At 41.6% G+C, this 25,270-nt stretch overlaps 2 protein-coding genes and 1 pseudogene across 2 annotated transcripts; 2 read left to right on the top strand and 1 right to left on the bottom strand.

Annotated features, from left to right (window-relative positions):
* The first annotated feature begins 1,191 nt into the window (after nt 1–1,191).
* On the top strand, nt 1,192–4,270 carry LOC146391941 (protein NLRC3-like). The gene is made up of 3 exons (XM_084922907.1): nt 1,192–1,260; nt 2,022–2,250; nt 2,388–4,270. The coding sequence occupies exons 1-3, from the start codon at nt 1,192–1,194 to the stop codon at nt 4,268–4,270; spliced, it is 2,181 nt and encodes a 726-aa protein (XP_084779033.1).
* Nucleotides 4,271–6,705: 2,435 nt separating this feature from the next.
* LOC146391942 (uncharacterized) lies at nt 6,706–7,586 on the bottom strand (annotated as a pseudogene).
* A 3,376-nt stretch (nt 7,587–10,962) lies between these two features.
* LOC146391943 (neoverrucotoxin subunit beta-like) lies at nt 10,963–18,827 on the top strand. Its single transcript, XM_084917482.1, has 4 exons — nt 10,963–11,083; nt 15,428–15,601; nt 17,342–17,388; nt 17,537–18,827. The coding sequence occupies exons 2-4, from the start codon at nt 15,546–15,548 to the stop codon at nt 18,064–18,066; spliced, it is 633 nt and encodes a 210-aa protein (XP_084773608.1). The 5' UTR covers nt 10,963–11,083; nt 15,428–15,545; the 3' UTR covers nt 18,067–18,827.
* The last annotated feature ends 6,443 nt before the right edge of the window (nt 18,828–25,270 follow it).

The raw sequence follows: 25,270 nt of genomic DNA on the forward strand, positions 1-25,270 counted from the left end.
AACTGTTCATATTATTATCTGCCGCACAAAACACAGCCCCGGAATAAACAGTTCCATAATCCAAAACGGAAAAAGAGTCCTCACTCACCACAGCCGGCGATTTAGAAGTCCGAACATCCGGCTGTGGGGTGGCGCGCCAGCGGCGCGATCGACGTTTCTTCCCCGCAGACGGCTCCGACGGACCGGGTAAAACCACATCCGGCAGGTGAGGCTGACGCGGCTGGTCCGGGGTGGCTGTAGGCTGTTGCTGCTCGACCAAGTCTGATATTTCCCGAGCTCGCGCCGCCTCCCGGGCTTCATACAAGTTGGCCAATAAGTCCAAACACCCTCTGACCTGGCGGAGATTGGGATTTCCTTTGAGGATCACCTCGATAGCATTTTACCCCACAATCCTTGCTCTAATATTAGAGGTGTGAGTTATCCACTCGACCAGGCGTTGGACTCGCATCAGATCGCTCTCCCCGGGTAAGTCTGCTGGATCCATGTTTGGCTGGTTCGTACTGTCACGGGGTGCCGAGGCAGGCCGTGTGGAATATAAACGGACCCAAGATGCAGACTGCGTAGTTGTGAGCAAGCTTTAATAACCAAAGGGGTGGAGTACACCACAAAGAAGGGGTGGCGAGAAACAGAACTGAAAATACTCTAAACTGGGAAAAACTAGAACTTAAACAACAAAACCAGAACATGAATGAGAGTAGCATTGCAGGGAGAAAGTCCAGGAAGACGGAGGAACAAACACAGAATGACGGAGGGTAGTAACACAGACGAACCAGCAACTACTAAGACAGAAGACACGACTTAAATACACTCAGAGAACACAGAGAGATTACACACAGGTGTTGGACACAGCTGGGAGTGATTAACTTGACGAGACAAGGGAGGCAAACTGAAAACAGTCACATAAGACGCAGACCTTCACAATAAAACAGGAAACACATACACGCAATGACACAACACACAGACTTCATACAGACTGGGGAACACAGAACATAGGAACATGAAACGTGAACAAGGAACGTACAAGAAACCCAAAATAAACAAAACCACAGAATAAACACAGAGTCGCAGACTCCGGATCATGACAAGGAGGAGCTCAAAGTACGGGATGGGGTGGTGATATGCAGAACATCAGATATGGAGGTGTGAGTTTGTGGAGAGGCTTTGAAGTAAGAAGCAGAATCTAAAATCAATATGATAACTCACAGGAAGCCAGTGAAGTGGTTGAAGGACAGTAGTAATGGTTTCTTTGGGGGCATTCTGGTAATGATTTTGCACCAGCTGAAGTCGATGGAGATATTTTTGTGGTAATCTAGAAAGGATAAATTATAATAATCCATATGGAATATAACTAGAGGTTGTACAAGAATGGCAGTACTGTTAGCAGAATGATAACTAATAATATGTAGGTGGGAATATTATGACCAAGTAATATTATTGATAAGTATTTCAAAGTTTAGATCATTATCAAGAGAAACATCTAGGCTCTTCAGCTCTGAATAACAGTGTATGGTCATACAATATACTATATGGATTACCTAGAGGCAACTGCTGAGTGATCGTAAAAATTAAAGTACTGAAAAGGGGCATAAAAATATTACACTGCACAGTGCAGTGACACTGTGGATGAAAACTTTAGGTGGCTGAAAGACACTATTATAGTAGAGAAATGAGATCTAGTTTTCACCTCACCAAATCTGACAAATGTTCCATAATATCTAGCTTTAGCTGGAGCATCCTTATAATTTTGTGTTTGCTACATATTCTTATGAACAACATGAGTGATAACGTTTAGTGACAACATTTAGATTTAAGAGCAATAGAAAGAATTAGATGGGAATTAGATGTGGAAAATATTCTCCAGAAATGTGGATTTTACCTTTTCCCACTTCTTCATTCATTCAGGTATTATGTATATTGCGCCTAATTAAACTCATTCTCAGAAATGTACCTCGTCCTATGTACTTCTTTTCTCTTCTGTGTGAGAAAAGCTCTTGGGCCATTCATAAAATATTCTATTCCAGATACTAGAGGAGAAAATCATCACTTTTGTGAAGAACGAGCTGAAGAATATCCAGACAGACCTCAGTCCAGATGACCTACAGTGTTTCAAGAGTCAATGTGAGGATGAGGATGTATTACAGAGTGTGGATGAAGAACAGAGTAAGAGCAGCAGAGAAGCATTTGTGACGATTACAGTGGACTTCCTGAAGAAAATGAAGCAGAATAAGTTCGCTGAGCATTTGCTAAGAAGTGAGAATCATTCTCTAAATATTTAGGCTGCTAAAACATTCAAAAATGTCTCAAGAAGTAGAAAAAAATACATTCACATGCAATTGATAAATCCTTGAGTGTGTGTGTGTGTGTGTTTGGGTGTGTGTGTCCTTCAGGAACCTGCAATAGGAACTTCCAGTTGCATCAACATGAATTTAAATCTGCTCTGAAGAAGAAGTTCCAGTGTGTGTTTGAGGGCATCGCTAAAGCAGGAAACCCAACCCTACTGAATCAGATCTACACAGAGCTCTACATCACAGAGGGAGGGACTGCAGAGGTCAATGATGAACATGAGGTCAGACAGATGGAAACAGCATCCAGGAAACTAGATAGTCTAGAAGCAATAATCACAAAAGAAGACATCTTTAAAGCCTCACCTGGAAGAGATGAACCAATCAGAACAGTGCTGACAAAGGGAGTGGCTGGCATTGGGAAAACAGTCTTAACACAGAAATACAGCCTGGACTGGGCTGAAGACAAAGCCAACCAGCACATCCAGTTCATATTTCCATTCACTTTCAGAGAGCTGAATGTGCTGAAAGAGGAAAAGTTCAGCTTGGTGGGACTTGTTCATCACTTCTTTACTGAAACCAAAGAAGCAGGAATCTGCAGCTTTGAAGACTTCCAGGTTGTGTTCCTCTTTGATGGTCTGGATGAGTGTCGACTTCCTCTGGACTTCCACGAAACTACAATCCTAACTGACCCTAGAAAGTCCACCTCAGTGGATGTGCTGCTGATAAACCTCATCAGGGGGAAACTGCTTCCCTCTGCTCGCCTCTGGATAACCACACGACCTGCAGCAGCCAATCAGATCCCTCCTGACAGTGTTGGCATGGTGACAGAGGTCAGAGGGTTCACTGACCCACAGAAGGAGGAGTACTTCAGGCAGAGATTCAGAGATAAGAAGCAGATCAGCAGGATCATCTCCCACATCAAGACATCACGAAGCCTCCACATCATGTGCCACATCCCAGTCTTCTGCTGGATCACTGCTACAGTTCTGGAGGATGTGCTGGAAACCAGAGAGGGGGGACAGCTGCCCAAGACCCTGACTGAGATGTACATCCACTTCCTGGTGGTTCAGGCCAAAGTGAAGAAGGTCAAGTATGATGGAGGAGCTGAGACAGATCCACACTGGAGTCCAGAGAGCAGGAAGATGCTGGAGTCTCTGGGAAAACTGGCTTTTGATCAGCTGCAGAAAGGAAACCTGATCTTCTATGAATCAGACCTGACAGAGTGGGGCATCGATATCAGAGCAGCCTCAGTGTACTCAGGAGTGTTCACACAGATCTTTAAAGAGGAGAGAGGACTGTACCAGGACAAGGTGTTCTGCTTCATCCATCTGAGTGTTCAGGAGTTTCTGGCTGCTCTTCATGTCCATCTGACCTTCATCAACTCTGGAAAAAATCTGCTGGAAGAACAACAAACAACCTCCAAGGAGTCTGAAACAAGAGCATCTGCAGAGGAACACTTCTACCAGAGTGCTGTGGACAAGGCATTACAGAGTCAAAATGGACACCTGGACTTGTTCCTCCGCTTCCTCCTGGGTCTTTCACTGCAGACCAATCAAAATCTCTTACAAGGCCTTCTGACACAGGAAGAAAGTAGCTCACAGACCAATCAGAAAACAGTCCAGTACATTAAGAACAAGCTCAGTGAGAATCTGTCTGCAGAGAAAAGCATCAATCTGTTCCACTGTCTGAATGAACTGAATGATCGTTCTCTAGTGGAGGAGATCCAACAGTCCCTGAGATCAGGAAGTCTCTCCACAGATGAACTGTCTCCTGCTCAGTGGTCAGCTCTGGTCTTCATCTTACTGTCATCAGAAAAAGATCTGGATGTGTTTGACCTGAAGAAATACTCTGCTTCAGAGGAGGCTCTTCTAAAGCTGCTGTCAGTTATCAAAGCCTCTAACAAAGCCCTGTATGTATGCATCTATGCACACTTTCATTGTTTAAATATTTATGTTTTGTACAGTTTATCGCGGCAGAAATCTTAGGATTTCTAAAACATTAGTGGATGTAACCCTTATCAAAGTGGACCCAGAGCTCTTTTTTTTAACTCTTCAAAAACTAATATAAATAAAAAGGAAATAATAAAAATCCCTGAAAGGAGTTAAAGTAGCTTGTTTCCAACAGAGTAATTAATAATTAAGGACTATTTTTAACTCTATCTACCAACAACAATCAGAAATATTTTATTTGGAAAGTATGAATGCCTGCTTCATTGGGTACTGATCTATAATCACTTAAAATGCTAGCTCCCTGCTTGGTTAAATGATACTGAGGTGTGACTGTGCTGTTTGTCTGCGAAGGTTCTCAGTCATCCAGGTCATCGTAGTCAAAGGAGCTTGCAAAGAAAAGCGTCTGGACTTCTTTAAGTTGCTTGAAGACGTTTCACCTCTCATCCGATAAGCTTCTTCAGTTCTAAGGTCAAATGGTGGAGAGTCCCAGATTTTAACCTAGTGGGAGTTTCCCCCCACAGAGGGACAACAGGACCCCCTGATGATCCTCTAATCACCTGAGCCAAGGTGTGAAACTGGGTGTGGGTCCCACTCAGCGGAATACATGTACCGCCGTTACGTATTTAAAATACAAAATATGAGTAACTGTATTCCATTACAGTTACCGTTTAAAATCGTGTGGGCGATCGTGGCTCAAGAGTTGGGCGTTCGCCTTGTAATCGGAAGGTTGCCGGTTCGAGCCCCGGCTTGGACAGTCTCGGTCGTTGTGTCCTTGGGCAAGACACTTCACCCGTTGCCTACTGGTGGTGGTCAGAGGGCCTGGTGGCGCCAGTGTCCGGCAGCCTCGCCTCTGTCAGTGCGCCCCAGGGTGGCTGTGGCTACAATGTAGCTTGCCATCACCAGTGTGTGAATGTGTGTGTGAATGGGTGGATGACTGGACATGTAAAGCGCTTTGGGGTCCTTAGGGACTAGTAAAGCGCTATATAAATACAGGCCATTTACCATTTTACCATTTAAAAAGGTGGTATTTAGAATACAGTTACTTTGTTGAAATAAATGGATTACACGGCGGTACTTTCCTGTTTCATATTGTCACATCAGGACTGTTTGGGTTTTGTTTGACAGCTACGTTCTGTTGTTCCAGAGGGCAGCGTTATGGTTGCCATGGTTACAGGGTGATGCTCTCTCTGCGTGTTTCCTGGGTGAGAGAGCGCCTTTTTGTTGTTGTGCTAAGCTAATAAGCAGAACGCTACTACAGGTATAGCTCTAAAGAATGTAGCCTCATGGGCAGTGTAGTCCGTGCTGCTGGGAGAATGGACTGCCATACCCGTTATGTGTATGTGAGCGAGGAGGGAGAAAAGGAAAAGTACGAGTTGTCATCGAGCAGAAACGGGAGCTGGAAGCATGTAAATATAATAATAACCACTGCAGCCAAGAAGAGTGCCTGACGAGCCCAGTTGTAAGTACGCTATTAAGACTCGACTGTATACTGTGTTCGTGTTTTCCTCCGAAACAATAGATGGCTTCATCTATGTCCACTCTTTCAAACCATCTGTCCTCTCTGTCCAAAATGTGAACATTGGCATCCTCGAAAGAGTGTCCTTTATCCTTAAGATGCAGATGGACTGCTGAGTCTTGTCCTGTGGAGGTGGCTTTTCTATGTTGTACCATGCGCTTGTGAAGTGGCTGTTTGGTCTCTCCAATGTAGAGGTCTGGGCATTCCTCGCTGCACTGTACAGCAAACACCACATTGTTAAGTCTGTGTTTTGAAGTTTTGTCTTTCAGGTTGTAACGTCGGGTTGTGTTTAGTGGTTGAGAGGAGGCGGCAAAACACTTAGCAGGATAGTCGAAAGAATACACACTCACGCTGGCTTTGGGAATTCCACAGCGCAGAGGTGGGACCAAGTCATTGTTTTGCAAGTCTCAAGTAAGTCTCAAGTCTTTATCCTCAAGTCACAAGTCAAGTCTCAAGTAAAGTCAAACAAGTCAGAGTCAAGTCGTAAGTCAAGACAGACAACTTTCAAGTCAAGTCCCAAGTCCGAAACTTTGAATTTCAAGTCCTTTCAAGTCTTTTTTTTAAAAACAATGTTGCAGTTATATGTTAGGTGTAAATAATAGACCATGTGTTCTTTTTTTAAATCTGTATTTATCTCATCACCTGATGAAACAAGTAACTTACAAAATATGCACAAACTAATTCTGAAATTGCACCTTGTACAGCTCAATTAAACTTTGCTGCAAGAATAGTCTTCCTCTAAATTACAAATTCACAGAATAAATATTCAGTGAAAAATGCAAAAGCAGAACTTCCTGTTGAAACAAAAAGTGCTGAGATTTCCTTATGTACAAAACAATGAACCATCGCAGTAAATTTAGTGCAGTGTGATTAGCTTGTCCTCTCTCTCTCATCTATATATGTGTGTATATATGTATATATATATGAACAAGAATGTGCACTTTAAGCTATTTCAGTTAACTATTTCAGTTAACTATTAACTATTCTGCATTGCATTTGCAAAAGACCAAATTGGCCAAAAGTCTGTCAGTCATTTGTGCACGATGAGGCCGTAGAATGATGCCACCATAGCTGAAAACTCGTTACACAGGAGCACTACATGAAGGTACTGCCAAAACTCTGGTGGCCACATGAAACAGAGAAGGAAGAGTCTGCATGTTCATAATCCAGAACAAGAGGGCGTTCTGTCCATCAGCAATATCCAGGTAGTGACTTAGCTGTAGAGCTGGACTCTTCCCCACATCCTTCTTCTGCCTCTTACAATAAGCAGCAAAGAGTCCTCCATCTTCACAGGCCTCTTGGCGTTCCTCACCAGGAGTCACAGGTTGCTCTGACTTTGCAGGATCTGCCACATCTTGCAGGATCAGATCTGGCAAAACAAATTAACAACAGCAAAAGAGCCTTTATTACAATTTTAGACAAAAAAATACAGAGAAAATATACACTATATTCAATCTTTACCTTTAACTTTTTGTGTCACCTCTGTCTTTATGTCACAACTACCCAACACATGGTGTTCCACCCACAACAGAGAAAATGCTGGATCCAAAGCAGCTGCTTTAAGGTACACTGGATCTGAAAAGGGGGCAGTAATCCCATCTTCTGCTCTAGCCATTCACACACTGATAAAGATTCCAAGAAATCTTTTGTTCAAAGATGCTTGGAGGCTCCTGACCAGACCATTCAGGAAACGGACTTGAGGCTTCAGTTTCTCAAGGTAGTGATTGAGGGACAGCACGGATGGAACAACAGCACTAATCGTGACTATTTTCTCACCTTGTGTCAAATCTGTTGCTTCTCCAAAAGGCTTCAAGATGTCCACCATCTCCTTCAACAGGTTCCGCTCTCGTGTTGTGAATAATAACTCCTTCTGCCCAGCAATTTCAAGAACAGCACAGAGTTTTAGATGTTCACATTGGACAACTGCCTTCACTCGTCTCAGTGTTGAATTCCATCTTGTGATTACAGCTGCAGGGATCGCTTTCTGTTCACCAAATTCAGCTTCAAACACATCTTTGAATGTTGTGCTTGTGTGAAGTAGAGAGCTGAGCTTAGATAACTTTGAAAGTGAAGGAGGTGCCACTTTGGTCTCTGACAAACCATCTTTCACCACCAGCTGAAGTGTGTGCGCAAAACACTGCAGGCGCTGTGTCTTTGCCATAGCAGCACCTACTGTTTCCTGATCTTCAAAGGTTAAGTCATGCCAGAGCTCTGGGTCGTCAAGATGATCACCATCATCATCATGTTCCTCACCTTGCTCAGTGGGGAAGCACACAGTGAATGCTTTCTGCATATTGGCAGCATTGTCACTAATAATATAGTCTAGTTTATCTTTGATGTTGTATTCGTCACATATAGCTTCAAATTTCTCACAGATTCTTTCACCAGTGTGTAATCCTTTGAAGCGGTCAAAGGCCAGCAGTTTGGATTTCAGCTGCATCCTCTCTGTCTCTTTCTGTATCCAGTGCACAGTGATACCAAGGAAACCCCTCATCCTTCGGTCTGACCAAATGTCCACAGTGACTGAAACATGATCAGTCTCGCTCAACTAAGTTTTTAACATTGAACGTTTCTCAGCAGCGAGGTTCTCTGTTTTTGATATAATTGTTCTGCGACATACCGGGCTGTATTTTCTGTCAACTACCGTCAGAAAGTGCCGAAAATTCTTGTTTTCCACAATAGAAAGGGGCAGGTTGCAACCAATATTCAAGTCACTTAATAATGCATTCGTGATAGCTTTCTGCTGTGGATGAGTCATGCTGTACTGTCCAGCACAAGTGTCCATAAACTGTGATATGGAAGGCTGTTGAGGTTCATTTGTGATCCTCTTTTTCATCTGGTATTCTTCAAATCTGATAGAGGTAAGCATATTAGACTAATGTCAGAAATTCCATTACAGCCATTCATGAATTGCATTTGACCCTAATAATCCTAAATAACTATTAACACTTAAACCCTCATAGTTTTCAGACAATAAAAAATATAAATAAAAAATATATAAACAATATTTATTAAAACACTTTTCTCAAAACTCTGCATACAGTTCTAATAAGCAATGTTTAGCATCCCTGTTAAGAATAACTGACCTTTGCAAATAAACAACAGCTAATAACATAAGATCAAAGTATTTTATTTGATGTATTGACATAAATGACAGAAGAAAAAGGCCATATATAGCAGGACTACTCAATTACACACTAAGGTGGGCCAGATTTTCTAACCAAAAAAAAATTTCCCTGGCTCAGACATGCAAAAGTTAAACACGACCATACACTAATTGCAAATTAAACACAGTGATTTTGAATTGTGATGTGATGGTAAAATAAGTATTTGTCAGTCTAAACTGGGTTAAATCTACGGGGTTAATGATGGGGAGGAGATGGAGTGAAACTCTCTTCCCTGAGTACAGCTACAGAACCCACTAAAACGGACCCTGCTCACCATTCACCAACAATTCTGAGCTAACAAGTTGCACGTTATTCTAAGTCGCTATCTCATCGTAGCAAAAAAAGGCAGCACCTACCGTTCTTTATGCAACTTCAAATGTCGGACAAAGTTGGAAGTTGTTCCATCTCTGTCTGTAATCCTCTTCTTGCATGTTTTGCATGTTGCATTTCGTTTTTTGTTGACTACTTCGTAGTTTATGTAGCCGAAAGAAAATACTCTTGGGAGCATTTTTGGCTCGAGTGTTTTTGTTTTTGTTTTTTTAAAATCTGGTTAATTTGATTGGCTGTGCTACAGCTCGCGCTCACATACATACTGATTGTGGTAAGAATGAATGAATGAATAAAGTGAATTAATGGTCCACACTTTTTATATAATATGTATGTTAAATTTTAGATTTGGGTAAAATATCAAGTCTTTTCAAGTAAACAGGTTCAAGTCCAATTCAAGTCCCAAGTCACTGGTGTAAAAGTCCAAGTCAAGTCACAAGTCTTACAACCTTTTTTCAAGTCAAGTCTAAAGTCATAAAATTAATGACTCGAGTCTGACTCGAGTCCAAGTCATGTGACTCGAGTCCACACCTCTGCCACAGCGTATTCTTTAATACACGTTCTCTTCGTCAACCATATAAGCCCGGTTGAACGGCTGCAGCTTAACAAACAGTGCACAGTGTTCGTACAACCCATACGTTGCAAAAAAAAAGGGTGTGTGGAGAGGTAAAACATAAAATCCGTCCCTCCTCATGCACTAGCGTGCAAGCACATGTCCACACAATCACAGAGAGAGTCAGTGGCGCATACGGATGACAACATTAACCCTCAACTTGGGTTGTCTTATTGTCTTACCATTGTGAGTGTTACAGGGTGAACCAGTTTTTGTCTGAGCGTGTTGCTGGGTCTGAAATGCACCGGGATGTCATGCTTGGAGAAAACCCTCCTGAGTTTCTCTGATACACCGGCTACATAGGGGATGACAATTTTGTTGCGTCTGTCCTTCTTATCCTCCCTCGCTGGTGTCTGATCTTCTTTTCTGTGCCTCTTTGCTGACTTTAAGAACGCCCATTTAGGATAGCCACACGTTTTGAGTGCTTCCTTTACATGCGTGTGTTCCTTATTTTTTCCTTCAGGCTTAGAGGGAACATGTTCTGCCCGGTGGTGTAGGGTACTACACAAGAGACACCAACTGTCTGCCATCTATAATCCAGTTTTGAGTTCCCTCCCCAGACGCCTTAACGCCCACTCACATCCTGGGCCATCTGACCTCAGGAATTCGCATGATAAGGTGGGGCCAGGTTTCACAATGAGCTCACCCGAAACCCTGGCTGATTGGGACCCACACCCAGTTTCACACCTTGGCTCAGGCGATTAGAGGATCATCAGGGGGTCCTTTTTTCCCTCTGTGGGGGGATACTCCCACTAGGTTTAAATCTGGGACTCCCCACCATTTGACCTTAGAACTGAAGAAGCTTCTCGGATGAGAGGTGAAACGTCTTCAAACAACTTAAAAAAGTCCAGATGCTTTTCTTTGCAAGCTCCTTTGACGACTGTGCTGTTTCAAACCAAGTTTTATGTTTTTTCTTTTTTTTTTTCTATGCTTACATTACAAGTTGTATTCTAATTTATGAGGCAGCCATGGTATTATTTGTTATTCTTGTCCTAAGTTGAAATTAGTAATTCATTCATTCAAAATTAATTTGATCACAAATATAATTGATTTCAGACTGTCTGGCTGTAACCTCTCAGAGAGAAGCTGTGAAGCTCTGCGCTCAGTTCTCTCAAGTGTTTTAGTCTGGGAGAACTGGACCTGAGTAACAATGACCTGCAACACTCAGGAGTAAAGCTTCTATCTGCTGGACTGAAGAGTCCAAACTGTTCACTGAAATCTCTCAGGTGAGGATTAAAGTTTTTTTCATTAATTTAAATAATTGGTCTGTATTATACTATTGCCCAAACAAAAACATTGTTCAATTTGTCCTTTTATTCATATTTATGTGTATTAGTTTCTGAATTACTAATTACTTTATTCATTAATTTTCATATCCATTTAAAAAAAAAAACATTGAGCATGAACATTTGTGTATTGTGTGCTTTTTGACCGCTAGTGTGCTGAGTGATTTCAGATATTTTGGATTTATAACATATCATTTTCTTTTCATTGCTACGAACTGTTTCATACAGGATTGCAGCAAATGTACTTCAAACCTTTTTTTTTTACAGCAGCACAGTGGTTGGCAGGTCCTGATTTTGATTCCACCACCTCACTGAGTCATTTCTGTGTGGAGTTTGAATGTTCTGCTCGTGTTTGTGTGGGTTCTCTCCTGATACTCCGACTTCCTCCCACAGTCCAAAGACATGCAATTAGTGGGATTAGGTTAATTGGTCGTTGTAGATTTCCCACAGCTGTGAATGGGAGTGCGAATGGTTGTTTGTCTCTATCTGTTAGCCCTGTGACATCCCCATTTTTAAGCCAATACCCGGGGGTTTATCTTTCCAAAGAAATTTAGAAATATGTGAATCCAGAGATCTGAACAAGTCTTGTGATGTTTACTCGGGATCTTTAAAATAAATTATTTATTTTTGGCAAGACCATCATTTTTATTGCTGCGACCCATGAGTGATATGGGTAGAGATTTCCATCTTTTTTTTTTTGTTATGCCTGTCCCGTTTGGTTCTTTTGCCATCAGAATTATTGTGTAAAGGCAAAGAAAGATGTCCAATGGATTTACTTTACCAAATGGACCATCCCAGCCTTGCCGTAATGGTCCATTTGATTCACCTTTTGTTATTTATTTTATTTTATTTTCACTTTGCTAAATACGGGACAGACTTGACTGGGGAAAAGAAAGGGGAGAAAGAAAGTGGAAAAGAAAAACAGCGGGGAAGAGAAACGGTGATAAAGGGCAAAAAAAAAAACAACAACAACAAAAACTGACAAAAAAAATGCATATATCAATCACCTGGATCACCTGTTGAGAAAGAAAAAAGAGAAAACAAGCAAAAAAGAGAGCAATATAATGAATAACATCATTGCGATGATCTATGTGAATATAACAGTAAATACTAAATATTAAATATTATTGTGCAGCACGTAAGATCGACAGCGCACAGCGTAAAAAGGGTGTAGTTTGTGTGTGTGAGCACCCGTGTGTACACCTGTGAGCATGAGCGCGCTTGTTTTTAAAAGGTTCTTTCAGGTAATGATCTGCTAGAGGGTGTGGGGAGCCACTGCCCCGTCATCCAGGGCATGAAGCAGGTATGGAGGAGATCAAAACTCCAGACACCCAGAGGCCCTTAGAACACAAGATACCAAGGAAGACCAACAGAGGGGCAAACGTGCCACTATCCCAGAAAGACCTGAGGAGAGCCCCAGATGAGGGGTAACTCAGCAGCCACGGAGGAGAAGCCAGGGGGGGTTGCAGTGACGTGCCCGTGAGCTCCGCCGACAGCCAGCTGTGCCAGAGTGACCGAGCCCCAGGCCGAGAGGCCGAGGGCACCCCACCCCCAAAGTGGCCCGAGCGAGCCCCAGGCTCCAGGCCCCGACAAGCAGCCACCAGGAGTGAGCCGGTGCGTACCTGGGCGCCCATCCCTGGACACAAAGACCCACCAACGCACCGATGTCTGAGGGCATCTGCCACTGGCAGGGGAAGTGGTGGGGGGAGATAGGCCTCCATACCTTGGAGGGCCTGAGATGTCCCCAGAGAGGTGGCGTCTGATACCCAACCTGACATATGGACACAGACAAACATCCATTCCCACCCTCATGCTCTCATATGCAATTACTCAACACTCACCCAACGTGGAGACAAATAGACACTGTACACACAATCACACTCCTCAAGCGTACTCTAAATCCCAGGTCTAGGTACCCTTGCCCCTGGAGGGGGAAACTGCACCCAGACCCAGGTAGTGTTACCCTTTTCCCTGGGGTGGAGAGAAGCAGACCACCCCGACTCAGCAGCACCAGGGAGGCCCCACATTCCCCAATCGGATGGCCAAGTCCTCCTCCCAGAAAGATTTGTTTGTGAGTTTTAGAGAAAAAGCAACACATCATCCGCATGAAGACTGATATTATGTTTTACATTGTTGCATTTTATGTCCTTAATTACTGTAGCATGTCTAATTGCTACTGCCAGTGGTCTGATAAAAATTGCAGGAGTGATACAATAAACCCAGAAAAAGGAAAGGAAGGTATACTATGACATTACAGGAAAGGCTAAAAGGAAGTACAAATCTTGGTCTCTCCAAATTATACTTTTATCTTGTCCCATAATTCAAAACTATTTACTTCAATCAACAAAACTTTTCAGTTTGATTCCTTTTCTGTATTATGTAGGTTTTTACAAAGTATGTTTATATATTGGAGTTTGATTTATTCACGTTAACCCTTACACCCTGGTGGAATTGATTGTTTCTGGCTGAGTACATGATAAGACTTTTAGACATCTCCTCATCCATCCCTGACTTCCTCAAATTAAAAAAAAAAAAAAAAACTTAACTCATACAAAAATAACTTTGGAAACCTAAATAAATAAATGAAATGGCAGTGGCAATTTTATTTCTATAGCACATTTCATTACATGTAAACTTGATGTTTTTAAAAAAGGAAATAAAAACATATCCTGTATGTTGGCAAAACCTTAAAGCAGTGGAAAAAAAATCAACAACACCTGTCAATTGAAAGAATGGATATAAGGTTTTGGGTCTGTTTTTCAACTCATTAAGATACCTTCTCCCACTTGGACACAATATAATATTCAGTTTCACTGTTACGCCGACGACACCCAGCTTTACCTCTCCACCAAACCCGACTCTAATCTCCCTCCACCCTCCCTCACCCTCTGCTTAACTGAGGGGCTTTAGCCACTCTGCCCCCCTACTTTGGAATTCCTTAGCCCCAGACCTCAGAAACATCACTTCATTCCCTCTTTAAGTCCAACCTCAAAACCGACCTGTTTAAAATTGCCTACTGTTACGAAACAGTTTCACCCCGGTTCTTTTTATTCCTCAGGCATCCAGAGACGGCACCGGACTCAGTAGTCATTTTCACAAAAACCTTTATTCATCTTCAGTTAAGCATACATCTTCTAGAAGGGGAGAGGTGCCAGGCCGGTGTTCCTCTGCAGATCTCCACTTCTTTGTTTGTTACAACCAGTTTTAAAGAAGCGACCCCATCATAAAACCCCCATGGTGTGTTGCAAATCTGTGTATGTGTGCACGAGCATGTGAGTGTCCTGTGTGCACGTGCCCATGTGTCTATGTGAGTGCACGTGAGTGAGTGTGCATGTGGATGTGGGTACGTCAAAACAGTTAAAGCACTGTGTGTCTCTGTATCTGTGACTTCCTGCCTTTCATAAAAGTAATCTCCTCTCACCCAAGCTACAACAAATTCCTTTAGAAAACATACAAAACAGAGTTAACATATTACATACATACAGGGGTGTATATGATCTATGACGATCTTCCAAAGTACTGTTTGGAAGGTTGGTGGTTCGATTCCTGGCTGCCCCAGTCTACATGCCAAATATCCTTGGGCACTAACCCAATGTTGCCCTCCGATGCGTTCATCGGAGTGTGAATGCTTATTAGTTGCACTTGAGTTTAGAAGTGCTTGTACGAGTGGGTGTGAATGGGTGAATGAGGCATGTTGTATACAGCACTTTGAGTACTCCTGGAGAGTAGAAAAGCGCTATATAAGAATCAGTCCATTTACCATTACAAACACTGTGATCCCCACTCCGCATCCACTGGGCCATCGGCCTCTTCTTGTCTTACATTTACAGATAAGCATGTGAAAAGTCTCCTGCAAACCTACTTCTAAGTTATGACAATTGCATAACTTAGAAGTTATGCCCCAACTGTAGCTTCCTGTCTCCTTTTATGACATGCAGACATTTTATTCCTTTCCCTCTACACCATTACACACACTCTCAAGCCTACAGCTAAAACAAACTGAAACGCACAGAAAAATCTTTCCCTATTCCTCTGATCTACTGCTGGACCCTCTCATCTAAGAAAATTTAACACATTATATTGTAATAATTGTTTTCTTGTACTCACACTACTCCTAATAACCTATCCCTGAGCTTAAACTTTCTATCTGCTACTCTTATTATTGTGTATATTTTGTGTTTTTTTATGCCTGTTTTTATTTGCTGTACAGTGTCCTTAGTTGTGTTAAAAGGTAATTTTAAATAAAATGTATTATTATTATTATTCATTTTCTTTTGTCTGCAGTCTGTCAGGCTGTCTGATCACAGAGGAAGGCTGTAGTTCTCTGGCCTCAGCTCTGAGCTCCAACCCCTCCCATCTGAGAGAGCTGGACCTGAGCTACAATCATCTTGGAGACTCAGGAATGAAGCTGCTGTCGGCTGGACTGAAGGATCCAGGCTGGAGACTGGACACTCTCAGGTATGGAGAGAATGTCTGATAGAGGAGGAAGAGCTGGAAACATTTCATTTATACAATTTAAATCTTCAATTCCTGTTTCTTTCATGCACATATGACATAAACAATCACACACAGGGAATTTTCGGCATTTAATCATGGAGGCCTCCTTGTCAGCTAACTGAACCACCTCAACTGGCACCTTTCGATGTGGACGAGTAGCGGCTCTATTCTGAGCCCTTCTTGAATGACTCTTCACCACGACAGACTGGTACAGCGCCATCACTGCACCTGCAGCCCCAATCCATTTATCTGTCTCTCGTCCCCCTCTTTGCTCACTTGTAAACAAAACCCTCCTGAACATGGGGCAGAAACTCATTCATGATGCAGGGTGGGCACTCCACCTTTTTCTGGCCGTGGACCATGGCCAAAGATTTGGAGGTGGTTATTCTCATTTCTGCCACTCCACACTCAGCTGTGATTACTCCAGTGAGAGTTGGAAGCTCCACAACCTGATGGCTATCCAAGCCTGACAGGACCCCTCTTCAGCTTTGTGGTGATCATGGAGAGGTGTCATTCAATGTCCCAATTAATAGTGCCACCAACTTATTTTTTTTTTAAGACCCGCTAAATTTTTTTTATTTTCAACTATAAAGCCAACCTAGACTTTAAGCATTTTAATGGGCCACTAATCTGGTTTATGGCTTTGGACTTTCACAACAAAATCTGTATCGAAACAAATTTTTTATAAAACAAATACTATTATCATTATGATTATTCAAAATATAATTAAACCAAAATGTTTGTTAAATATATAAAGGCTAGATTTGCCATTTGTAGATGCCACAGATGTTTAAAAGCACCCACAAAGCATTAACATAAATACAGGGGTTAAATTCATATGTTATAAAAGTTCATATGGATTGAAGACAAGCCCCGCCCACAAACGGCTGCACCTTGCGAAAAAGTTTTGTCTGGGCTCTTATCTAGTATCCTCTCACTTTTCTATTTCAAACAATCAAGACAAAATTTCACTGAGAATTTTTATATAAGGCTTTTAAAGCTGCGGGGTTAATTTTTAAGTAAAATGAGCCGAGAGGCAGCAGCAACGCTCGGCACTAGCTACGTAAGAGTTCATAAAGTTTAATAGGTTTCATAGGGTGCTAAACAAAGAGAAGGCACAAGAACAGTTTGAATAAGAGTAAACATTTTCTCACTAAATCAGTGTATAATGCAAAGCAATGTCAACAATAATCTATTGGGCTAAAACTTCTACAGGTTTGCTCAACATATTCCAGAAAAAAAATGCAGGCACCATGGACATGCTATGCTATGAGGAGGAAGGTAGTTCAATTCAATTCAAATCAATTCAGTTCAATTCAATTTTATTTACATAGCGCCAAATGTGAAATAAAAAGTCACCTCATGGTAGGGATTTTGCATTTTCAAACCATATGATTTTATCCTTCTGCACTGAGAAGTAAAATTTCCAGCTTACTTGTAAGTTTACTTTAGATAAACAGAAGAGAAATATAAAGATAATGAAGGTCATAGTTTGAATCAGTCATATTTCATTCAATGCAGTGGTGTACTGACAGATCCAGGATCAGTCCAAATCATGAGCAGTTTGATCCATGTATGGATTGAAGCTGTGAAAATGTTGGACTGTTCTTTTATCAGTGTGTAACAGTGTGTGTATGAGAGCCATATAATGTCCATGTGTGCATGCTGACTGTGCTGCTCTGACCCCCCTCCTCCTTTCAGGGTGGAGCCTGCTGGAGTCCGATGGTTGAGACCAGGTCTGAGGAAGTGTAAGTGTGTTTTTAATGGGATTCATGAAAACAAAGCAGCACACATTCAACCATCTTCATCATGTCAGGAGTCATCATCAAAGTGTCAATCAATGAACAGATGATGGATCAATAACTGCAGCTGGATTGTGTTTGTTCTCTCCATCAGATTCCTGTCAACTCACAATCGACACAAACACAGTGAACACAAACCTCCAACTGTCTGACAACAACAGGAAGGTGACACATGTGGAGGAGGTTCAGTCATATCCTGATCATCCAGACAGATTTGATGTTCATTATCAGCTGCTGTGTAGAAATGGTCTGACTGGTCGCTGTTACTGGGAGGTCGAGTGGAGAGGAGACGTTTATATATCAGTGAGTTACAGAAGCATCAGAAGGGAAGGAGTCAGTAATGACTGTTTGTTTGGACACAATGATCAGTCCTGGAGTCTGTACTGCACTAATAATGGTCCTGTTTATGTCTGTCATGACACCAAAATCGTATCCACCTCCACCACTGCCTCTGTCTCTAACAGAGTAGCAGTGTATGTGGACTGTCCTGCTGGCACTCTGTCCTTCTACAGAGTTTCCTCTGACACTCTGATCCACCTCCACACCTTCAACACCACATTCACTCAAACTCTTTATCCTGGGTTTATGTTCTTGTCTCCTGGTGCCTCAGTGTCCCTGTGCTGAGTGGAGTGTAAAGAGTGTCTCCTGTTAGAGAAACACTCTGACTGTTGAACAGATAGTTCAGTCTGTACATGTCTGTCTCTTTCACTCACAAACACGTTTTCAGATTCATGGATTCAATCAGCACTCTTCTAAATGATTCCTTGTAAACTTCTTCCTCTTCAGTCCTTTAAGGATGGAAGCTCCCATTATTCCAGGATCCACATGTTGTTTTTCTGTCTTTTTCCACTCAAAGCTTCACAGTGAATATCAGTATGTTGTGTTTCTCTGAAGCTCAGTTCACAACCAGCTCCTCTGCATTTTCAACAAGTCTGAGCTCATTAAAATGAATCCAAATGTTTGATTTCTCTTTCTTAATGGGATGTTTCCAAACTCTCCACATGCTCTTACTGTTTCACTCATTGTTGGAAGCTCATCATTTGAAACTGTTCCAGCCATATAAGATGAAAATATTGGCTCAATAGATTTGAATGCAATTCTAACTAGAATCTGATTGTATTGAGGGATCAAAATGCATGTGGCTGATCTAATAAACAGCAAAGGCTTAAATCCTCATTTGAAGCTAGTCTTGTGTTTTTCACAGACATTTTCAACAGTAATATTTTGCAGTATGTTGGTAACAGCTTTGTTTGAATGTTCTTAGAAATGTGTAAACATTCCTATATAGCATTGCATATGTTCTGTATCACAGTGTTTGGTTAAAGAGTTTGTCCACTGTGCTGTATCCATGAGCTAAATAATGAACACCAGCTTTTGTTAATCATTTCTTTATTTGTGTTTGTCATCTCTGAAATAAACTTGGTTGCTTTCTCACAGTGTTGTATTCATATGTTACACAAATATTGCACAGACTGGTGGCGCTGTCACTTGGTGTTTGCTCGCTCTGCGGTAGAGTATCACTTCCTGTTCCTGCTCAAACACAGTGCTGTTTCTGAGTAGCTTATTTGCTTAGCAATTTAATTAAAAACTTTTAAATACATTCTTCTTTCATAGTATAATCTTCACGTGCTTCATCCGAAGCACACTTTCTGTGTACTCACTACCTAATTTATAGCCAAAGTATTCACTCACTGTCTCTGTACTGTTTCACTAGCTTAGCTTAGCTCGTAGCCGACTCGTTAGCACCATGGCTACTTCACCTGTCCCTCCTGCACTTTCTTGCTCATTGTGTCAGATGTTTAGTTACTCCTCAGCCTCCTTTAGCAGTAATGATATCTGTAACAAATGTAGCATATTTGCAGCTCTGGAAGCCAGGATTACTGAATTGGAGACTCGGCTTCGCACCCTTCATTCACCCGTAGCTAGCCAGGCCCCTGTAGCTGGTGCAGCCGAAGATAGCGTACGCCCCGCTAGCTGTTCCCCGGCAGACCCAAAGCAGCTGGGGAAAGAGGGCGGCTGGGTCACGGTGAGGAGGAAGCATAGTCCTAAACAGAAGCCCCAGGTAAACGATGAGGGCTTCATAGATAATTGGCAAACCTTCTGGAGGAAACCTGGTCTTGTTAGGAGAGACAGCATCCATCCCACTTTGGATGGAGCAGCTCTCATTTCTAGGAACACGGACAAATTTATTAAACCCCCCAAAATATGACTATCCAGAGTTGGGAGCAGGAAGCAGAGTTGCAGTCTTACACGCCTCTCTGCAGCTTCTCTCCTCCTGCTACCCCCCCCCCCCCCCCCCCCCAAAAAAAAACCCCATCACCATAGAGACTGTGTCAGCTCCCAAACAGACAAAAAACAAACTAAAAACCAGCAACAAACAACTTAAACATAAACAATCACAGAGAAAGAACAATACAGTATCCACATCTGAACCAAAGAGTAAAACAGTGAAATGTGGATTATTAAATATTAGGTCTCTCTCCTCCAAGTCTCTGTTAGTACACGACTTAATAATTGATCAACAAATCGATTTACTCTGCCTTACAGAAACCTGGTTGCAGCAGGATGATTATGTTAGTTTAAATGAATCAACACCCCCGAGTCATTCTAACTACCAGAAATCTCGAAGCACAGGCCGAGGGGGCGGTGTGGCAGCAATTTTTCACACCAGCCTATTAATTAATGAAAGACCCAGACAGACTTTTAATTCATTTGAAAGCCTGATGCTTAACATTGTCCACCCCAGCTGTGAAACTCAGAAACCAGTCTTACTTGTTATCATCTATCGTCCACCTGGGCCTTACACAGAGTTTCTCTCTGATTTCTCAGACTTTATATCTAATTTAGTTCTGAGCTCAGATAAAATAATTATTGTGGGTGATTTTAACATCCATGTAGATGCTAAAAATGACAGCCTCAACATGGCATTTAATCTGTTATTAGACTCAATTGGTTTCTCTCAAAATGTAAAAGAACCCACCCACCACTTTAATCACACTCTAGATCTTGTTTTAACATATGGCATAGAAACTGAACATTTAACAGTGTTTCCTGAAAACCCTCTCCTGTCTGATCATTTCCTGATAACATTTACATTTACAATAATTGATTACACAGTGGTGGAGAGTAGACTTTATCACAGTAGATGTCTTTCTGAAAGCGCTGTAACTAAGTTTAAGAATATAATCCACCCACTGTTATCATCTTCAATGCCCTGTACCAACACAGAGCAGAGCAGCTATCTGAACGCTACCCCAACAGAGGTCGATTATCTTGTTAATAATTTTACTCACTACGTACGACTCTGGATACTGTAGCTCCGGTGAAAACTAATCTCTCAAATCAGAAGTACCTGACTCCGTGGTATAATTCTCAAACACGTAGCCTAAAGCAGATGACTCGTAAGCTGGAGAGGAAATGGCGTGTCACAAATTTAGAGGATCGTCATTTAGCCTGGAGAAATAGTTTGCTGCTTTATAAGAAAGCCCTCCGCAAAGCCAGAACATCTTACTATTCGTCACTGATTGAAGAAAATAAGAACAACCCCAGGTTTCTCTTCAGCACTGTAGCCAGGCTGACAAACAGTCAGAGCTCTGTTGAGCCAACCATCCCTTTAACCTTAACTAGTAATGACTTCATGAACTTCTTCACAAATAAAATTTTTATCATTAGAGAAAAAATTACCAGTAATCATCCCACAGATGTAATATTATCTACAGCTACTCTTAGTACCATTGATGTTAAGTTAGACTCTTTTTCTCCAATTGATCTTTCTGAGTTAACTTCAATAATTACTTCCTCCAAACCATCAACGTGTCTTTTAGACCCCATTCCTACAAAACTGCTCAAAGAAGTCCTGCCATTAATTAATTCTTCGATCTTAAATATGATCAACCTATCTCTAATAATCAGCTATGTACCACAGGCCTTCAAGCTGGCTGTAGTTAAACCTTAACTCAAAAAGCATCTCTAGACCCAGCAGTCTTAGCTAATTATAGGCCAATCTCCAACCTTCCTTTATATCAAACATCCTTGAAAGAGTAGTTGTCAAACAGCTAACAGATCATCTGCAGAGGAATGGCTTATTGAAGAGTTTCAGTCAGGTTTCAGAGCTCATCACAGCACAGAAACAGCTTTAGTGAAGGTTACAAATGATCTTCTTATGGCCTCTGACAGTGGACTCATCTCTGTGCTTGTCCTGCTAGACCTCAGTGCAGCGTTCGATACTGTCGACCATAATATCCTATTAGAGCGATTAGAACATGCTGTAGGTATTACAGGTACTATGCTGCACTGGTTTGTATCATATCTATCTAATAGACTCCAGTTTGTGCATTTAAATGGAGAGTCCTCTTGACACACTGAGGTTAATTATGGAGTTCCACAGGGTTCAGTGTAGGACCAATTCTGTTTACATTATACATGCTTCCCTTAGGCAGCATCATTAGAAGACATAGCATACATTTACACTGCTATGCAGATGACACCCAGCTCTATCTGTCCATGAAGCCAGATAACACACACCAATGAGTTAAACTGCAGGAATGTCTTAAAGACATAAAGACCTGGATGGCCGCTAACTTTCTGCTTCTTAATTCAGATAAACTGAGGTTATTGTACTTGGCCCTGAAAATCTTAGAAATATGGTATCTAACCAGATTCTTACTCTGGATGGCATTACCTTGGCCTCCAGTAACGCTGTGAGGAACCTTGGAGTCATTTTTGACCAGGACATGTCCTTCAACGCACATATTAAACAAATATGTAAGACTGCTTTCTTCCATTTGTGCAACATCTCTAAAGTTAGAAATATCCTGTCTCAGAGTGACGCTTGTGGACAAGAGATATTTTATTTTGTATTCTTATGGTGACGATTTATAATCAGAACTATCATGGATCAATCATTCATCATTGTCGAACCAGTTGACAGAATAATCTCTCAATTATATCTATGGTAATCTGAGCAAAATATTAATGTATGCATATTATCATCACTTTAATTAGTCTATTGTTGTTCTCTATTATTCTTTCTATCTGCTTAAGCTGTTGCAAATGGTATCCATATCATTGTATTCACACCTCTCGAAGCTGTGGGTCCAGTAGGGCCTTCTACATTCACTTACACACATATTCAGGCCCACACCAACATGCACATAGAGAGTCATGGAAAGTACGCACGTTCACTCCCGCACGTATTAAGAACAGGGAGGTAGTCTCAGGACAATCTCTCGGTTGGACACACAGTCTCACAAAATTGCACAACATATCACACACTTGTTTGTCTCGAAAGTAGTATTGGATGCCTATATAAGGAGAACTTTGGAACTGTTATCATTTCCAGTAAGATCTAGCTGTGATGTCATCAGGGTAATATAAGGATGGGGAGCGGTCTGCTAGAGGAAGATTGTAAGATTGCTGTTGCAAGTTTCTTCCCACACTGTACTGTGTGTTTTAATAAAATAATTTGTGTTGACCCACTATGGACTTCCAGTCGTATGTCTCTTCCTCAAAAATTCGAACCACGACACGCTGAAAAACTAGTTCATGCATTTATTACTTCCAGGCTGGACGACTGTAATTCATTATTATCAGGATGTCGTAAAAACTCCCTGAAAAGCCTTCAGTTAATCCAAAATGCTGCAGCAAGAGTCCTGACAGGGACTAGAAAGAGAGAGCAGGTTTCTCCTGTTTTGGCTTCCTGTTAAATCCAGAACTCAAAATCCTGCTCCTCACATACAAGGTCTTAAGGGTTAGGGGTTAGGGGTTAGGGTTAGGAAGTGAGGACTGAGCCTGTCTCCAGCCGGAAACAGGAAAGGCACTGTCCATCCCCCCAACGGGTCGCCCCGTCCGACCCCGGAAAAGGTTCTGGGAAGTGCTCTTCCCCCTGCGGACCGTAGTCCACTGTGAGGCACTCATCTCCTCCCGATGAGTCCCGCTTTTTCGTTAATAGCTGTCTTGTGTTACTATTTTTTTGTGCAGAATTTGTGTCCCCGTGGGCTTTGTTATTATAGGTAAATAAAATGAATATGTTATCAGGTATGTTATTTATAAGTGTATTTTTTATGTGTTTGTATATAAAATGAAATAATTATTTATTTATTAATGGAAAAAATGAAAAATTAAACCAAAAAATAAATTAAAACTCCTCAAACAAAAAAAGTCAATGAAGTGTGTGCTTATGCCGCGACGTTTCGGCCAAGATCTGGCCTTCCTCAGGCGAGAAGCACACAGAAAGACAAAAAAAACGTGAGTTTGTGGCTGTAGAAGGACTCTCAATAGAGATGTGCACTGTCCGAAGGTCTGAGACAGAGTGAGGCTGAAACAACCCTCCCCTGCATTTATAGCCTGCCCCTGCGTTCAAAACACGCCCCCTAAGTTTTGAGTGTTGTTTTTTCATGTGTTGGTGACTTCTCCATTTTTGCTGTCAAGAATCTAGTTTTTTCTCCATAAGTGTACATTTTGTAATTACACATGAATTGTAGTTTTAATGGATTGTGTTTTTTATCCCAAATATTGACCGTTATATGTATTTATTTATATATGAACTTATTAAATTAGTTTTTAATGCTTTGTGGAATTGTAAGTTGTTTGAATTTTAGTGAATGTTTTTAGTAAGGGTTTTTAATACTAAGGGTCAAAGGTCAAATATGAATTAATGTCAAAATTTATTTCAACATGAATTTAGGTGATATTCCAATTTAGGCCCAATTCAGGTTTTGGGTGAGGCTAGGGTAAGACCTCCAGTTAGGGTTATGAGATTCTCACCAAGCCTGATGAACCAGGGTTGGGCCTGTGAGGGCTTTTTCCTTTTTAGGTGGTTGGGGGTGTCGAATGGTTAGGGTTAGGGTCCATCCTCAGGGTTGGGGATAGTATTGTGGGGGTTCTTTTTATATCTGTATCGGTGAACCGGGGTGATGGATGGTTAGGGTTAGGGGTTAGGTAAGGGATATGAAGCTCCTCCCTGCACGAGGAGGGCAGGAGCGGTGCACGGGCCATACTGTGACCCTTCCCAAGGCCCACTACGTTATTGCCACTCCGTCTTCCATGTCTGTCACTCTCCAGGTCCAAATTCAGGTAAGTACCTTCCTTAATTAGGCTTCTCAGGTAAGTACCATATTTTAATTGTTTTTTAATCAAATTGTTCTAATTTTCATTTTTCTTTCAGGTTTTCAATTGTTTTTAAATGTTTTTAATAATTGTGTATTCAGACTGTGTTTTTAATAAATTTTGTACTTTCCAATGATTTTTGTCTCCGTGTTGTTTTTATGAAATCCCAATCTTAGGTTTTAAATTAGTTTCTAGGCCATAAATAAACATGAAATGAATAAAATTTAAATAAACCTCCCCCAAAAATAACAAACTAAAATAACAAACTAAAACAACAAACAAAACATTTTTATTGATGATGCATGGCTTGCGCTAGCTTTCGGCGGTGTTGTGCCTTCTTCAGGCTGTGCTCATGCATCAGTGGCCAAATTCAAATGAAGGAGACTTCTCTCTGCCCCTCCTTTTATAGGCTTTCTTGACTCCTCCCTACGGTGCTTTGTGTTTTTCCCTTTTTGGTTTTCTTTTTAGTTTTCTTACTCTACTTTCTTTGGCTTAACCCTATCCTTTTCCTTTCCTTTCTCCTTTCCTACCCTTGCTTTGCCTTCTGTTTCCTTTTGCTCCTAGTTCCTGCTTCCTTTCCTTTGGCTTACATACCCTCCTTTCCTAATTATACACATGGCCTTCATTTTTGTTTATTTCTTTGTCTTTGGCCTTTATTTTTGTTCCTTTCACTGGGGTTAAGGTTAGGGCTTCACCATGGATGGGGCTAGGGTTAGGGCCA

The sequence above is a fragment of the Perissodus microlepis genome, chromosome 3 (assembly GCF_051167445.1).
Source record: "Perissodus microlepis isolate ML-2025 ecotype Zambia chromosome 3, ASM5116744v1, whole genome shotgun sequence".
Classification (NCBI taxonomy): Eukaryota; Metazoa; Chordata; class Actinopteri; order Cichliformes; family Cichlidae; genus Perissodus; species Perissodus microlepis.